Below are 17,514 nucleotides of genomic sequence, written 5' to 3' on the forward strand. Positions count from 1 at the left end.
TTTTGGGTTGGGTTGTTTGTTTCTTTAATATTGAGCTGCATGAGCTTTTTATATATTTTGGAGATTAATCCTTTGTTGATTCATTTGCAAATATTTTCTCCCATTCTGCGGGTTGTCTTTTCATCTTGTTTGTGGTTTCCTTTGCTGTGCAAAAGCTTTGAAGTTTCATTAGGTCCCATTTGTTTATTTTTGTTTTTATTTCCATTACTCTAGGAGGTGGATCAAAAACGATCTTGCTGTGATTTATGTCAGAGAGTGTTCTTCCTATGTTTTCCTCTAAGAGTTTTATAGTGTCCAGTCTTACATTTAGGTCTCTAATCCATTTTGAGTTTTTTTTTTGTGTATGGTGTTAGGGAGTGTTCTGATTTCATTCTTTTACATGTAGCAGTCCAGTTTTCCCAGCACCACTTATCGAAGAGACTATCTTTTCTCCATTGTATATGCTTGCCTCCTTTGTTGTAGATTAATTGACCATAGGTGTGTGGGTTTATCTCTGGGCTTTCTATCTTGTTCCATTGATCTCTGTTTCTGTTTTTGTGCCAGTACCATATTGTCTTGATTACTGTAGCTTTGTAGTATAGTCTGAAGTCAGGGAGTCTGATTCCGCCAGCTCCGTTTTTTTCCCTCAAGACTGCTTTGGCTATTTGGGGTCTTTAGTGTCTCCATACAAATTTTAAGATTTTTTGTTCTAGCTCTTAAAAAATGCCATTGGTAATTTGATAGGGATTGCATTGAATCTGTAGATTGCTTTGGGTAGTATAGTCATTTTCACAATATTGATTCTTCCAATCCAAGAACATGGTATATCTCTCCATCTGTTGGTGTCATTTTTAATTTCTTTCATCAGTGTCTTATAGTTTTCTGCATACAGGTCTTTTGTCTGCCTAGGTAGGTTTATTCTTAGGTATTTTCGTCCTTTTGTTGCAATGGTAAATGGGAGTGTTTCCTTAATTTCTCTTTCATATTTTTCATCATTAGTGTATAGGAATGCAAGAGATTGCTGTGCATTAATTTTGTATCCTGCTACTTTACCAGATTCATTGATTAGCTCTAGTAGTTTTCTGGTAGCATCTTTAGGATTCTCTATGTATAGTATCATGTCATCTGCAGACAGTGACAGTTTTACTTCTTCTTTTCCAATTTGTATTTGTTTTCTTTCTTTTTCTTTTCTGATTGCTGTGGCTAGGACTTCCAAAACTATGTTGAATAATGGTGGTGAGAGTGGACATCCTTGTCTTGTTCCTGATCTTAGAGGAAATGCTTTCAGTTTTTCACCACTGAGAATGATGTTTGCTGTGGGTTTGTCATATATGGCCTTTATTATGTTGAGGTAGGTTCCCTCTATGCCTACTTTCTGGAGAGTTTTTTGTTTTTGTTTTTGTTTGTTTTTTTGCTGTGTATGATCCTTTTAATGTGTTGTTGGATCCTATTTGCTAGTATTTTGTTGAGGATCTTTGCATCTATATTCATCAGTGATATTGGTCAGTAATTTTCTTTTTTTGTAGTATCCCTGTCTGGTTTTGGTATCAGGGTGATGGTGGCCTCATAGAATGAGTTTGGGAGTGTTCCTTCCTCGGCAATGTTTTCGAAGAGTTTGAGAAGGATGGGTGTTAGCTCTTCTCTGAATGTTTGATAGAATTCACCTGTAAAGCCATCTGGTCCTGGACTTTTGTTTGTTGGAAGATTTTTAATCACAGTTTCAATTTCATTACTTGTGATTGGTCTGTTCATATTTTCTATTCCTTCCTGGTTCAGTCTTGGAAGGTTATACCTTTCTAAGAATTTGTCCATTTCTTCCAGGTTGTCCATTTTATTGGCATAGAGTTGCTTGTAGTAGTCTCTTAGGATGCTTTGTATTTCTGCAGTGTCTCTTGTAACTTCTCGTTTTTCATTTCTAATTTTATTGATTTGAGTCCTCTCCCTCTTTTTCTTGATGAGTCTGGCTAATGGTTTATCAGTGTTGTTTATCTTCTCAAAGAACCAGCTTTTAGTTTTATTGATCTTTGCAATTGTTTTCTTTGTTTCTATTTTATTTATTTCTGCTCTGATCTTTATGATTTCTTTCCTTCTGCTAACTTTGGGTTTTGTTTGTTCCTCTTTCTCTAGTTCCTATAGGTGTACGGTTAGATTGTTTATTTGAGATTTTTTCTTGTTTCTTGAGGTAGGCTTGTATAGCTATAAACTTCCCTTTTAGAAATGCTTTTGCTGCATCCCATAGGTTTTGGATCACCGTGTTTTTCATTGTCATTTGTCTCTAGGTATTTTTTGATTTCCTGTTTGATTTCTTCAGTGATCTCTTGGTTTTTTAGTAACGTCTTGTTTAGCCTCCATGTGTTTGTGTTTTTTACGTTTTTTTCCCTGGAATTCATTTCTAGTCTCATAGTGTTGTGGTCAGAAAAGATGCTTGATATGATTTCAGTTTTCTTAAATCTGCTGAGGCTGGACATGTGACCCAAGATGTGATCTATCCTGGAGAATGTTCCGTGCGCACTTGAGAAGAAAGTGTAATCTGCTATTTTTGGATGGAATGTCCTATAAATATCAATTAAATCTATCTGGTGTATTGTGTCATTTAAAGCTTCTGTTTCCTTATTTATTTTCATTTTGGATGATCTGTCCATTGGTGTGAGGTGTTAAAGTCCCCCACTGTTGTGTTCCTGTCGATTTCCTCTTTTATAGCTGTTAGCAGTTGCCTTATGTATTGAGGTGCTCCTATGTTGGGTGCATGTATATTTATAATTGTTATATATTTTTCTTGGATTGATCCCTTGATCATTATGTAGTATCCTTCCTTGTCTCTTGTAATATTATTTTAAAGTCTATTTTGTCTGATATGAGAATTGCTACTCCAGCTTTCTTTTGGTTTCCATTTGCATGGAATATCTTTTTCCATCCTGTCACTTTCAGTGTGTATGTGTCCCTAGGTGTGAAGTGAGTCTCTTGTAGCCAGCACATATATGGGTCTTGTTTTTGTATCCATTCAGCAAGCCTGTGTCTCTTGGTGGGAGCATTTAATCCATTCATGTTTAAGGTAATTATCCATATGTATGTTCCTATGACCATTTTCTTAATTGTTTTGGGTTTGTTTTTGTAGGTCCTTTTCTTCCCGTGTGTTTCCCACTTAGAGAAGTTCCTTTAGCATGTGTTGTAGAGCTTGTTTGGTGGTGCTGAATTCTCTTAGCTTTTGCTTGTCTGTAAAGCTTTTGATTTCTCCACCGAATCTGAATGAGATCCGTGCTGGGTAGAGTAATCTTGGTTGTAGGTTCTTCCCTTTCATCACTTTAAATATGTCATTGCACTCCTTCTGGCTTGTAGAGCTTCTGCTGAGAAATCAGCTGTTAACCTTATGGGAGTTCCCTTGTATGTTATTTGTTGTTTTTCCCTTGCTGCTTTCAGTAATTTTTCTTTGTCTTTAATTTTTGCCAATTTGATTACTATGTGTCTCGGCGTGTTTCTCCTTGGGTTTATCCTGTATGGGACTCTCTGCGATTCCTGGACTTGGGTGGCTATTTCCTTTCCCATGTTAGGGAAGTTTTCAACTATAATCTCTTCAAATATTTTCTCTGGTTCTTTCTCTCTCTTCTCCTTCTGGGACCCTTATAATGTGAATGTTTCATGTTGTCCCAGAGGTCTCTTAGGCTGTCTTCATTTCTTTTCGTTCTTTTTTCTTTAGTCTGTTCCGCAGCCGTGAATTCCACCATTCTGTCTTCCAGGTCACTTATCCGTTCTTCTGCCTCAGTTATTCTGCTATTGATTCTTTCTAGTGTTGTCTTCATTTCAGTTATTGTATTGTTTATCTCTGTTTGTTTGTTCTGTAATACTTCTAGGTCTTTGTTAAACACTTCTTGCATCTTCTCTATGTTCGCCTGCATTCTTTTCCCGAGGTCCTGGATCATCTTCACTATCATTATTCTGAATTCTTTTTCTGGAAGGTTGCCTATCTCCACTTCATGCAGTTGTTTTTCTGGGGTTTTATGTTGTTTCTTCATCTGGTATATAGCCCTCTGCCTTTTCATCTTGTCTATCTTTCTGTGGATGTGGTTTTTGTTCCACAGGCTGCAGGATTGTAGTTGTTCTTGCTTCTGCTGTCTGCCCTCTCGAGAAGCATTTATTTCAAAAAAAAAAAAAAAGGAAGGGAGTTGTAGAGAACATCTTCCTTCTGGTGCTCTTCGAATCATAAAACATCCCTCAAATCTTTTGTTTTTTTTAAGTCAGGGAATGCTAAGTATCTTTTCTTTTGTCTTGTACATTTCTCACTAAGGTGTCTATCTCATGCTTTGTGTAGTTTAAAATATTTTTCTTATAGTACCGTTTCATAGAGAAGTGATTTGCCTGAAATAGGAGTTGAATCATAGTTTTATCTGAAGAACTATTCTGAAAGTAAAGCATTAGCTTGCTCAACGTATGTGGTTATGACTAAGAATAGCATAAACATACCCCACAGATGATCTGGTCTCTTCGATTTGGCCATTAACTTCATTACATTTTCACTGTAATTTCTTTGAAAACAAAGTGACTATATAGACGGGTTTCTGCAGTTTGCCTTTAGATGGGGGTACCATCATGTTTCTTTGGCCAAAGCATGGATTCCTTTTGGAGGACAAGATCCCAACACAGTGAACAGAATGGAAGATAAGCCCATGAATGTGTTAGGGCTCTTAGAGTTCTAGGACTGCATCCTGATAACTGATTAATAAGAATAATAACTCAAAAATAACCGACAATAAAAAGCACTGATATACTTGTATATTTTGATCTTTCAAGGCAAGCAGAGTGCTGGTGGCATCCCGTAATTTTGCAAATGATGCTACATTTGAAATTAAGGTAAGAGGTGTTTTGCTTCGTGTTAAATTTTTTTCCACAGGTACACTTTGATATATAGTTTTACCTCTGCAGTACAGCATTTTGATATTCATGTTTTTCACCATTTTATTCCAAATGTTCTAGAATCGAAGATTCAGAGAAGTTAGCAAAAATTAGAATTTACTCCTTTTATGTAGCAGGTTTTTGGTAGTTTGGAGCAGGAGAGCAAGCTAAAAAGATTGAAGACCTACTCTAAGACTTGAAATGTGGTTTGGTAACATGTTTGAATAAGAAGATTCTTAGAATGCTTGTTTGAAAGTTTGTCTTTCAACCTGTAACTCAGTTGACTTCTAGGGGTTTTCAGTGAAAGTCATCTTAGAAAGACTTCCTTTCTCCAAAACCCCATCTCATTGCACAGTCAGTTTTATGAAGGAATCAGAAGCAATATGCAGCATTTCTGATGTGCTCGCCTGCTGGTTTTCAAGTTCAGTATTTGCTGGGTTTCGATTTAAATATTTCGAGTTAGATCTTAGAGTGGGTTGGCAGTGTTTACATTGTAGTGACTGAGAGATAACTGTCTGATTCCATTTCAGAAATGTGATCTTCACCGGCTGGAAGAGGGCCCTCCTGTCACTACGGTGCTCACCAGGGAGGATGGGCTCAAATACTACAGGATGATGCAGACTGTTCGTCGAATGGAGTTAAAAGCAGATCAGCTATATAAACAGAAAATTATTCGTGGTTTCTGTCACTTGTGTGATGGTCAGGTGGGTGGTAGTTTTGTAGTAAAACTGTGTTACTTAGGAATTGAAGTATGGTGTGTGTTTATCGGCTTTTACCCTGCTTTATCTGTCTGAAGGATTTGAGGCTGGTATTTTAGAATAAACATGAGAATGCTGAGACCTGCTAGGAAGCTTATGCTAAAGAATTGACTCATGTATCATATTGCTGACTTCCTGTGCCTTTATAGCATTATGATCACCTGTACTGAGTATACTTTTGGGGGAAGGGTTTTTGTTTTGTTTTTTTGTTTTGTAGGTTTAGGCCAAGGTTTGTGAAATCAAATGCCTACCAGGGACCAGTTAGGTAGAATACATGAGTGAAGGCTGCCAGCTGTATGAAGTATCGAGACAGGTGACAGGGACTAGTGGTGAAGTGGAACAGACGGGGCCCACCCGCAGGGGTAGTCATAACTGGCTGGTAGTCCAGCCAGTTGGTGCCATGTGGAAATACGGGGCTAATGCTTCCTGTTGCTGATGTCTTCGAGAGAAGACAGACGTCTCTATTTTCATGTGAAATTCCCCAATATTTTAATGTTCACATTTGATTCAGAATTTTTTCACATCACCATACAGGCTTAAAAGAAACGTATCTGTGCATTGCCAGTTTATGGCTCTGGCTTGGGCCTTACCCTCTACTCTGTTTCTGGTGTAAAGTAGAGGTACTTGCTGTTATTAATGAAGAGTTCTACTGGGCCAAATATTTCATAATAGTGTAGGAAACCTTTTAACTAGAAATGGTGTACTGTACTGACTCATTGCCACTTCTTCCTTGAATGCAGGAAGCTTGTTGTGTGGGCCTGGAGGCCGGCATAAACCCCACAGACCATCTGATCACAGCATATCGGGCTCACGGCTTTACGTTTACTCGTGGGCTTTCTGTCCGAGCAATTCTCGCAGAGCTTACAGGTTTGCTATTAATTTACAAAAAGGGGAAATTAAGTTTTCAGATCTCCTATTAAGATGCTAACCGTTTATAAGTTAACATTGAAACCTTTTTGAGGGTTAAAAAAAAAAAAGCTGAAACCAAAAAAACCTCTCCCTTTTGGTGCTCTGGTACCTCTATTGTGCTTTGAGTAAACTGACCATTTTTTGAGGTTGTCTGGCCTCTCAGGTAAAGGTCAGCTCTATAAAATCAGAATAGTGTTTATCACTCAAGCATGCCAATAGAAATCTAGCAAAGAAAGTAAATTGAGTATAAGTATTTCCTTGGGTAGAAATTCATTGGGTAGAATCTTCTCAACAGTCCCTTTGTCCCCCTTGACTCTTATGCGAGTGTAGGAGAAATCAGATGTTTGTAACTGGCCAAAAAAAAAAAAAAAAAAAAAAAAAGTCTAGGGTACCACACTAACATCTGAAGAAAACTCAGTGATTAGAGAGCTGAAAAAGTTGGAAAGGTCAAGGACATGGGACTGGTCTGACCTTCATTATAAAAGGGCCAGGAGACAAGGAGGACTTGTCTAGGTATTTGCATAGAGGGACAGGTGCTTATGTAGTTGAATCGGTTTCTGAGTTCTAATGGTTGAGCCTCTACGTAAATACTCAGGGTGTGTTTTTGTTTGTTTTATATATTTGGTTTTGATGTGTCATGTTTGTGTGGTGCCACTTCTAGGACGAAGAGGAGGTTGTGCTAAAGGAAAAGGAGGATCGATGCATATGTACGCCAAGAACTTCTACGGGGGCAATGGCATCGTGGGAGCTCAGGTAGTTGAGGACTAGCATTGTATGATTTTCTGGATTTGGCCCTGGCCCACATCTGTGCAATATTCTGTACCCCAGACAACTTCCCTCTGAAGTACTTCAGTACTTGGGGGGCACGGTGTGCTTTAAATGACCTCTTGCTTCATACCCTATCATTTAATAAATAGATTTGTACAGTGATTTAAAATGTTTCCTTTTAGGTACTTGTTATGTTTTATAAGTAAGCAAGAGCCTCTAGCAGTAGAACTATACCTTTGCCGTTTAATTGATATTTAATTGCTTTGTCACATCCTCTTGGCCACACCTCTCTCCCTGCTGTAGACAGTGCTGGCACTGGTACCAGACCAGGAGAAGCAGGTGGTCAGGATCTTAAGGGCCTAGTTTGAATCTAAAGCCAGCTTCTGTGGTTATGCCGTCCTCCTTGTTCTCATCAGTTAGTAAATAATGGACAAGGAACAGCAGAAGATCGTATCTAGATTGTTCGGTTTACTTTCTAATATGTTAAGGTTCTAGCATCTGGGTTTTTTGGTTTGTTTTTGGTATTTTTTTTTAATCCTTGGTTTCTTTTTCTTTTTTTGGCTTTTCAGGATTAGCAGTTGAATCTCTGAATGCATAAATGTTATTGCTAAATGGTTGACATAGAATACGATAGTAGTTATTCGTGTTACTTTGCTAGTTTGTTTATAATATTGGGGGTAGGGTAAGCAGAGACAGGGTTGGGGTAGGGACAGTGTCATTTCTATCTCACATTCTGGTCAGGAGTTAACATTCAGAGCATTAACTTCTTCCCTCACGGATTTCTGTGGTTCCTTTCTTGGTTGTCCTTAATATTAGGTGCCCCTGGGAGCTGGGATTGCTCTGGCCTGTAAGTATAACGGAAAAGATGAAATCTGTTTGACTTTGTATGGTGATGGCGCTGCTAATCAGGTGAGTATGTGTCTCTTAACATTGCAATAATGATCACAGTGTTATGTCCAAAGTGTTGAATATTCATAGTTCAGTTTGTGGTGAAGTAGTATATTGCTTACTAGTTGAAATGGCCATTTATCTGGCAAGCTAAAATTTGGTTTTGTGGCCACATTAGAGATTTACATCCTGGCATTGTTTCACAAGCGCTTTATATAGGTGTACTCCTAAGAGTGCGCTCACCTTTGCTCTACCTCAGTGCTCCACAGACTCTGTGGGGAAGGACTGATTTACATTTTAATCCTTGGCAAACCAGTTCTTAAACCAGTACCGTAATGTACAGACTCATTCCCCTGAATGCCAAGGCGCTGTCAGACTCCTCTCGCTCTTCTGTCGTGGTCTGAGTAATCACCGGTCCGTGGCTGACACCCTGCCAGGCCCTGCTCTGGATGCCGATTCTCAGACACCGGTTCACTCTGGTCATCCAGAGGGTCTCATAGAATTTATAATGAAGCACACAACTAGGCAGCCATAGTACATTCTCACATGTCCATCTTTTCCCGTTGTATTCTCCGCTGCTGCCTTGGCCCTACAGAAGCAAGTAGTAGTACTTGGTTTGTCGCTTCCTTAGCGGCAAAAGAGGTGATGGGTTTGCTGCGCTGTGCCCCGCTCCCCCCCAAGCACACACACTCCTTTGCTTCAGAAGCTTAGTTGTGGGTGAGGCGTTTCATCCTATGGAAGCTTTCTCTGCTGGGTAGAGCAGCAGCTGTTGTGGATGATGAAGTCTAGAGAAAAACAGCAAAATGAAACCACTTGAACTTTTATACATATTTCCAGGGTCAGATATTCGAAGCTTACAATATGGCGGCTTTGTGGAAATTGCCTTGTATTTTCATCTGTGAGAATAACCGCTATGGGATGGGAACATCTGTGGAGAGAGCAGCAGCCAGCACTGATTACTACAAGAGAGGCGACTTCATTCCTGGGCTGAGGGTAAGGACACCTGTTGTAGAGCTGGAGCTACACCCTCAGGGCCTGCGGGGCCCAGGCACTCTGTCAAGTGCCCTTGAAGATCTCAGAGAGATCAAAGAGTTCTGTTTTCTTAGTGGATGAACAGGTCATGTAAGATGAAAATGGTTTTAGGCAGTTGGATTTATGCTCTGCCCCTTTCCTTTTTATTTTTAAAATTTTATTGAAGTATAGTTGATTTACAATGTTGTGTTTATTTAATCTTTCCCATTTATTAATAGGTAGATGGAATGGATATCCTGTGTGTCCGGGAGGCCACAAGGTTTGCAGCTGCCTATTGTAGAGCTGGAAAGGTAAGATTTTTCTTGTAGGCCTCTAGGCTAGAGATTTCTAATGACATTTATCTGTCTTAAAGTTAAAAGAATGCCCCCTGTGTCTATTGTAGCAATATAGGAGTAGCTGCTAATTGAGGTGTAAAAGATAGAAGCTGGGTCCAGTTAAGCGAATCGGGTCCCTTCATATAAATAACATGGTCTTGATAGCTCACGTCTTGGGAAACATTCCATGTTTGCCCCATTTAGGGTAAATCTTTCCTTGCAGTGCTCCCTCAGCATTCTGCCTCTGTCTTCATTGTGACAATCTGTTTTGCCTTTTGGTTTGGTTAATTATGTGCTTCTAACTCTTCCACCCCCCTGCCCCCCCCGCCATCAATCATAAGCCCCTTGAGTGAACAGACTGGGGACTCCTGCAGTGCCCTGCACAGAACTTTGCTTATGTAAAATAGGCATCCAGTATAAGTTTGTCTTTTGTAAATCAAATAATACGTTTAAATTATGTAGTCTTAGTCTTGCTGTTTCAGTCCTAAGAATCTTGACCCTTCCAGTTATAGCAGTGGAGGGAGAAGGGAACAGTGAGATTGGCCTAAAAAGAGGCTTACATGCCATCTGAGCTGGTGGAAAGATGTTCTTCTCCCTAAATCAGTCTTTCACAGCCCAGAAAGCAGGCCCCTGAGGTTTACCCTTCAGTGACTTCCCTCACGTACGTGTTTGGGCAGTAGTGCAAATAAGATTGGGCTGGCAGTGATGAAAATGGAAGAGAGGGTGAAGAGGGGAGGGAGCTGTAGAACGGTTGAACAAGAAAAAAATGAGATGACTGAGATGGCAGGTTGGTGGCAGTGGGCTCACTGGTCTGCATCAGGACTCTGAGACTAGGGGTCCACGCCCTGGGTGGTGGGTATCATCATCCCCCCCTCTCCCAGTTCCTGAAAGAATATGTGGCATCCAACAGTATGTGGAAACAGGATCAGTAGTTTGTAGTGTGTGGACTTTCTCAGCCTGACCAAAGCCTGATCTTGGAATTAGGGGAGGGTCTGGAAAAACCCCTTTATCACCATCCCCTTAGCCTAACCAGCCGTGCTTCCAAATGGCTACGGGATGATTAACAATCAATAGGTGACAGTTACTGAGAGATGATAGGTCAGGCAATGTGCTAAGCACTTAGGTATTGCCTTTTTTAATCGGCGCACCTCTGAGCTGGGTTAATTACTGTTTTGTAGATGAAGAAACTGAGGTATGTAGCTACTATATAGAGTACAGCCAGAACTGGAACCCAAGCACTTGGATTCCATCTCCCGCCCTCTTTTAACTACTACACCAAACTGCCCAAGGATCCTAGATCCACCCCATCCCCTCTGTTCAAAGTTGGTTTCTAAAAGGGGGCTGGTGTAGCATGAGCAAGCTACCTCGTGGTAGCCGGGCTCTCCCAGTCGCAGGATCAGCACCTGCCAACTTTCTGTTACACAGTAGCTAGATCTCTGTGAAGCAGGATTGGTTGCTGTCCCCTACGAAACACTGCATGAAGTGGGTGTGACGTAGAAAGTCACCTATCCAGCCTCTCTTCATGTGTGCTGGGAAGTGGAGAAGGACGAGAGGACTAGAGGTTTGCTTTTCATCTTACGTTGTTAAGGTTTATGTTAGTGTTTTTCTCTAGCCTTGATCAGAATGCTTATAGATGATTTCCCCTGTGACTGGGGGGGAGGGGGGTGGGCAGAAAGACTAGCATATTAACCGTGAAGATAAATGCCATCCCCGCTTTCTGATAGGCTTTTCTTAATTAAATCTATGCTGTGCTTAAAGAATTATATATCGAATGCAATTCTGGTGAAATAGAACCCATTGACATTACATAAAGAATTGTCTGCCTTTTTGATTCAAAATAGGCTGCAGGGGGGTGGCTTTTATTAATAAGTTCCTGTTAAAAATAAGGAGGATGGGGCTTCCCTGGTGGCACAGTGGTTGAGAGTCCACCTGCCGGTGCAGGGGACGCAGGTTCGTGTCCCGGTCCGGGAGGATCCCACATGCCGCGGAGCGGCTGGGCCTGTGAGCCATGGCCGCTGAGCCTGTGCTCTGCAACGAGATGAGGCCACGGCAGTGAGAGGCCCGAGTACCGCAAAAAAAAAAAAAAAAAAAAAAAAAATGAGGATGAAACATGCAATGAATAGGTAATAGAAATGAGAATCAACTAAGAAGAAATTCTTAACTCAGATCTGATGAAGGTATTTGATCCTGAAAGGACGTACATTTGAGGCTGTGGCCATTGTTTCACCTTACCTCCACTGGGTTCTGTTTTAGGGGCCCATACTGATGGAGCTGCAGACTTACCGTTACCATGGGCACAGCATGAGTGATCCTGGAGTCAGGTATGGTCATGGGAAAACTGAGTGTGGTGTCCGAAGTGGATGGGCTTTGAATGGTGCTACTTAGATGAAAAAGCAAAGCATTTCAGTGTGTGTTTGCTTTTGAAGCCAGACACCAGTAGTTGGCTTCATGCATTGATTTAGTAGTTAGTCTGAGCCTGAAAGCCGTGCCTTCCAATAAATTGGTTCCAATATAGAAAGCATTCTGAAAATTCCTCTAGTGTGTACATGCTAGTTAGCATGAGCACCAATAAGAAAACAATTGCAGAGAGGAATTGTTGCATAAAACAGGACTGATGGTAGAGTAGGATACTTGGGGGCATTTACCTTTTGTAGGCATTACCCCAGATTCTCATGGCATATTCCTCTTCTGGCTGGAATGGAGCAAGACCAAGTAGCACGTGGGATATTCCATATGTTGAAATAAATCAGTCAAAAAAAAAGGAGTTTTGTCACCTGGCAACTCTGGCATGTAATGCTGCAGTCCCGGAGTGTGGCATAATTAAGAGTAGATTTAGTCAAAGTAAGCCGTAATAAGTCTTTGAGTATAGAATGAAGGCCTAAGGGAAAATGTTATGAAGAGCAGCTTACATGGAAGAAAGCACTTGGTGTAATTCTGTTCTTAAAAAAATGGTAGAGCCTTTCTTTGCTTTTAGTGTTATTTCAAGTGCTGTAGGACAAGGGTCAGTTGTACAATCAAGAATCGGAAAACCTCCTCTCCAAGTTCTTGCCAGCCACACTGCTCTGTGGTCTTAAGGGAGAAAAGGCAAGGCACATTTTTTTTTGTGCTTAGCCTTCTGCTGCCTCAAAGGTTATAGCTATCACCACAGAAAACCATCTCCCCTGCCTCCACCACTACCTTCACGCCCGACCTCTAGATCAAGTAGCAAATAGAAACTTGGCGCCTGTTGTCAGAATGCCAGAGAAGCCAGGTGAATTGCCATTGTAGAGTTTTCCATAAAGACAGAGCAGCTCTTCCTTACAGAATATTACGATGAGTTCTTGTATTTTGAAAGTATATAATTCTGCCCTTCTTACGGTGACGTGAGTACTGATGTGCTCCTTCGTCTCAGAAACAGACTGCTGTGTTTCCCAGACTGTCTCTGCTGTGCCGGCACTGTTCTTATCTACTTGTGACTCTGTTTCCCTCCCTCTAGTTACCGTACACGAGAAGAAATTCAGGAAGTTAGAAGTAAGAGCGACCCTATCATGCTTCTCAAGGATAGGATGGTGAACAGCAATCTGGCCAGTGTTGAAGAACTAAAGGTACAGTGACTCTTGATGGTTTAAAAGTAAGTCTGCCTTTGAAGGTTGGCTCTCCTTTTTGAGCAGTTTTTCTCTACACAAGAAGCTGCCACTCGGTAAACTAGGTAAGTAAGTGGGAAAGTACATACTGTATTCGGTTGGCCAAAAATTTTCCGAGCCATGTTGTGGGAAAACCCCGATGTTGTGGGAAAACCCCGAAGAACTTTTTGGCCGACGCAATATTTTTCACAGGACATTAACCTCCTCCACCATCAGTTCTTCTTTCCTAAAAATATACTGTAGATTTTTAATTCATAAATGTTCCCTCGCCAGGGTATATGTCTTAATGTTGGTATCTGTCCTCCAGAATCCCCCTTCGTGGATTGTTGTGTCATGGTTAACCTAACATTTTCAATAATAATAGGTATACTGCCAGTACTAGTAGAGAGTTAACGACTAGCAAGAGGTTCCCAGTAGAACAAGTTGGTACCTAAGCTGCTGTCTATTCAAAACATCTCTTGAACTGTAATCTGATTGATTTTTAGGAAATTGATGTTGACGTGAGAAAAGAAATTGAGGATGCTGCCCAGTTTGCTACAGCTGACCCTGAACCACCTTTGGAAGAACTCGGCTATCACATCTACTGCAGCGATCTGCCTTTTGAAGTCCGGGGTGCAAACCAGTGGATCAAGTTTAAGTCCATCAGTTAATGCGAGATGGTACACCTTCAGTTGGGTATTCAGCAGCAACTGTAAGGAATGCTTTGGGTTCTCAACTTTGTTAAGGAGGAAGAAAACCCATAGAAAGAAAGTGTAGATTTAGATAGATAGATAGATAGTGTAATTGCATGTGGTTTGTACAGTGTTGCATTAAAAGATACAACGTCTTTTAATGTTATATCTTAAGGATAGTATGGATCTTATTATAAAGGTTATTTTAGTTATATAGGTCTAAAATAGGTAATAAGAGTTTGCTTAACCCTCCTTCAAATTACTTCTTTAAAATAGTTCTATTTGGTTTAGTTGTATACTCGTTTAACAAATACTTTTTTAGTTACTAAAAGGAGAAACAATTCCTTATATGCCTGTCCAACTCTGCCACCTTTTTGTGGGGCGATCATTGTCCTGTCCCTCCCAGTGCCCAGCAGCTTACCTGGTGTACCCTAACGTGCACACACGCCCCCATTTGTGTGCATGTCGGTGCTGAAGCCTGTTGACACTGAACCATCATTTCTCCTTAATAAAACACAATATTTATTATAACCAGGCAGGGGTGGAAGGACAATTCGATTTTTAAATAAGACTACTTCATTTTGAAGGCCAAATAAGTTAGTTTTCTCCATTTATACATTAAGTATAAATATGAAGCTATTTTCTTAATAGTTTTCTATTTACAGTCATATCAAACATTAAATACAAGGCATTAAATACAAGGCATATTCTTATCAATTTTATCTTTTTTGAATTTTAAGTGCAATTCCAGTTAATAGTAATGTATGGAATGTGTGATCTAAAACAGTGATTCCCAGCCTTTTTGTTATTTTAAACACCTGTTGTTTCACCTTTCCAGCAGATATTTTTCCATTGAAGTAAATTAAAATTCATTTTTAAGGATTCCCTAATACTCTGGGATGTCAAGACCAGGTTTTACAATCACTGTTTTCACAATACATACAAGTTCTACTCACCTTGAAAACATGCTGATAAATAAAAGGTTAAAATTTTTTCCATCATTCTTTAAAACTCCAAGTTCTTAAATTGTGCATTGAACAAGCGGTGTTTTCCTTGCGTAAGTGCAGCAGAATTCGTGTGTATGTTGTCAGCTCTTTGCTCCCTGTGTGTCCCCTGGCTTAGCTGATTGATTAAGCCTCATCTTGGGTTGCCGGGGCCCCCTGAGCCTGTCTTCTGTACTGGGAGACTGCAGTCCAGAGCCTGCAGAGGAGACCACCACTACGAAACAAACAGGAGTCTTCTTTAGAGAGTCGTAAGAGAAGACAACTTCAAAGCAACACAGCAGAATACTTCTTTAGGAGCCCTTATGGCAAAAGCTATAGTATATCCTTCCAGACTTGTCTAGATTTGTTGTCTAGTCTTAAAAATGCAGTCCCTAACTTGAAAACTTACTTAACTAAAACAGGAATATGTTCTCTTCACATATGGAGGTGACACTTGTGCCTTAGCAGGAGTGGGACATGGCCCGAGAGGTACTGTACAGGAGTGCTGCTGCATCTGTGCAGAGCAGACTATTTAAGATGACGTGGGGATGAGAAGGCAGGGTGCAAGTTAAAGAAAGAAGGCTTTGGGTGTAGTAGCCCACTAGCATCTCATGTCTCGCTTCACTCCACTCCCAGCCAGGCCTGTCTCTTGACTTTTTCTACTGGGCCTTTAGCTTCTGCCCCCTCTCAGCTTTTCCCCAACTTCAACCTTGAAAAACTCCAGAGTTTGGAGTGAGGTTGGTAGTTTTTTTCCTGACTGAGCCATAGAAAAGGGAGTTAACGTTAATGAAGGGGGGAAAGTTACGTTACCAGCACTTTGTTTTCTACTGCTTTACTTAAAAGCCTAATTACAGGGGCTTCCCTGGTGGCGCAGTGGTTGAGAGTCCGCCTGCCGATGCGGGGGACACGGGTTCGTGCCCCGCTCCGGGAAGATCCCACATGCCGCGGAGCGGCTGGGCTCGTGAGCCATGGCCGCTGAGCCTGCGCGTCCGGAGCCTGTGCTCCGCAACGGGAGAGGCCACAGCAGTGAGAGGCCCGCGTACCGCAAAAAAAAAGCCTAATTACACCAAAAAAGTCATTTTCTGTTCCACGAAGTGTTTTGAGGCTATTCTTACCGTAGTCTAAGGTACCTTAGGTCTTCCTTAGTGATATAATTAAGAATATCAGAAAGTGTATAACCTTCTTCAAGAATCTGAAACAAAGATCAAATACATTAAGAGCTAAGCAGCTCTGTAATGATAGCACAGGAATGGTTTGTTGGTTGTAAGTTTACCTTTTCAATTGTTTTCGTATCCGCTCCTTGCCGTTGCAACCAGTCGACAAGCTCTTCTTCTGTTCTCTGCCCATAAGACCGAGGAGGGGAGGCTGAGTTCTCTGTAATCTCTGTAAGGATTAGAAAGTTATGTTGTATACTGATGTGTAACAGCAAAATTCTTCAAGTAACAAGTTGGAGCAAATAAACTATTATTCCAGAATGTGATGTGAAAAGGAAATGGATTAAACCTGGCTCAGCTGCTCTGCTACACACTGTGCAACAGTCCATAGTCCTTGGAGTCACTTTCCAGAGATTAAAAATGTTCCTTACCTGTGATACTTCAAACTAATTATCTCCTACTTTAAATGTGTATTCCCATCTTTAAAATGCCTTTTCTAAGAAATTATATCCGTAACTGCACTGGAATTCAAATGAGGAAATAGGTTTTAATACTGAGATTTTTGGCCTCACAGCTTATCCACATTCCCCACTCCATATCCATTCCCCACTCCAAGAGGCACCTGTAGCCCTTTTGGGCACCAAATGCATAAGGCTGGTTGACTGAGGTATAATTTATGCCGTAAACCACCCTTTTTAGGTATGCAGTGCTAAGAACTTTGACAAGCAGAGTCACAGAGCCACCACCACAATCAAGGTAGAGATATTTCTATCACGCCAGAACGTTCTCGTGGCCTTTTATCATCAATTCCACCCCCCCACCCAGTTCTATTCTCTGTCCCTGTAGTTTTGCCTTTAATAGAATTTCCTATAAACGTTCTACATTTATGGAATCATAATATGTAGCCTTTTGAATCTGGCTTCTCTCACTTGCATAATGCGTTTGCGATTCATCTGCTTTTGAATGTACTGATAGTTCCTTTTTATTATTGACCAGTATTCCGGAATCTTACTGGAGTACTTACTGGTCTGATCGAGAATAACCTCAACTGTTTCAAGGCTGACTAGAGTACTAGCCAGATTTTGAATGGTCTCACACACACATAAGTCAGAGCAAGTGGAAAACCACTCACCATTAGATTTGAATTGTAACTACAGGTGATACAATTCTTGAGTTTTCTGTTCTAGGGTTTGCCGTAGAAGATTCTGGTACTCTCTTTTTGAACTAGGTGTTCCAAAAGTCTGGTTTAAAAAAAAAAAAAAGCCATCCTCCAGAGAGAGCGTAATACCATTCAATTCAATTCAAACATTTGTTGAACAATTCAGAGGTTTAAAAAAAATAAAAAAGGCACAATCCCATCGGTCAGTCTAGTTTCTTCAAAGTTGTGTGATCAGGTTTCAGCCTGTACATGAGCACCTTTCTTGTGCTCCCTCCCCTTGTAAACAAAGACCAACGCTCAGGGCGTGGGTATATTTTGCCTCAGAATATGTATCATGAACCAAAAGATAACCTGATGGTGATCAGTAGAACTCAGCCAACTTGTCTCCC

General features: G+C 40.8%; 2 protein-coding genes and 1 long non-coding RNA gene across 7 annotated transcripts in view; 1 reads left to right on the forward strand and 2 right to left on the reverse strand.

Annotated features, from left to right (window-relative positions):
• Window positions 1–14,341, reverse strand: part of LOC117199024 (uncharacterized) — a 46,875-nt gene extending 32,534 nt beyond the window's left edge. Inside the window, exon 1 of the long non-coding RNA XR_007474815.1 lies at window positions 14,251–14,341. This is a non-coding gene — a long non-coding RNA (uncharacterized LOC117199024). The remainder of the gene's footprint in view (window positions 1–14,250) is intronic.
• The window catches only part of PDHA1 (pyruvate dehydrogenase E1 subunit alpha 1), a 73,530-nt gene extending 57,243 nt beyond the window's left edge, over window positions 1–16,287 (forward strand). For all 5 annotated transcript variants that reach the window (XR_007474813.1, XR_007474812.1, XR_007474810.1 and 2 more), the window contains 11 exons: window positions 4,765–4,824; window positions 5,397–5,570; window positions 6,365–6,491; window positions 7,195–7,286; window positions 8,118–8,210; window positions 9,027–9,182; window positions 9,440–9,511; window positions 11,789–11,856; window positions 13,011–13,119; window positions 13,644–14,933; window positions 14,965–16,287. The gene's annotated coding sequence lies outside the window, so the exon portion shown is untranslated. The remainder of the gene's footprint in view (window positions 1–4,764; window positions 4,825–5,396; window positions 5,571–6,364; window positions 6,492–7,194; window positions 7,287–8,117; window positions 8,211–9,026; window positions 9,183–9,439; window positions 9,512–11,788; window positions 11,857–13,010; window positions 13,120–13,643; window positions 14,934–14,964) is intronic.
• MAP3K15 (mitogen-activated protein kinase kinase kinase 15) overlaps window positions 14,956–17,514 on the reverse strand; it is a 147,942-nt gene continuing 145,383 nt past the window's right edge. Inside the window, 5 exon segments of the mRNA XM_049704772.1 lie at window positions 14,956–15,047; window positions 15,928–16,004; window positions 16,086–16,195; window positions 17,099–17,185; window positions 17,188–17,207. Of these exon segments, the coding sequence (XP_049560729.1) occupies window positions 14,960–15,047; window positions 15,928–16,004; window positions 16,086–16,195; window positions 17,099–17,185; window positions 17,188–17,207 (382 nt within the window). The 3' untranslated portion in view covers window positions 14,956–14,959.

Source organism: Orcinus orca, chromosome X (assembly GCF_937001465.1).
Source record: "Orcinus orca chromosome X, mOrcOrc1.1, whole genome shotgun sequence".
NCBI classification, from domain to species: Eukaryota; Metazoa; Chordata; class Mammalia; order Artiodactyla; family Delphinidae; genus Orcinus; species Orcinus orca.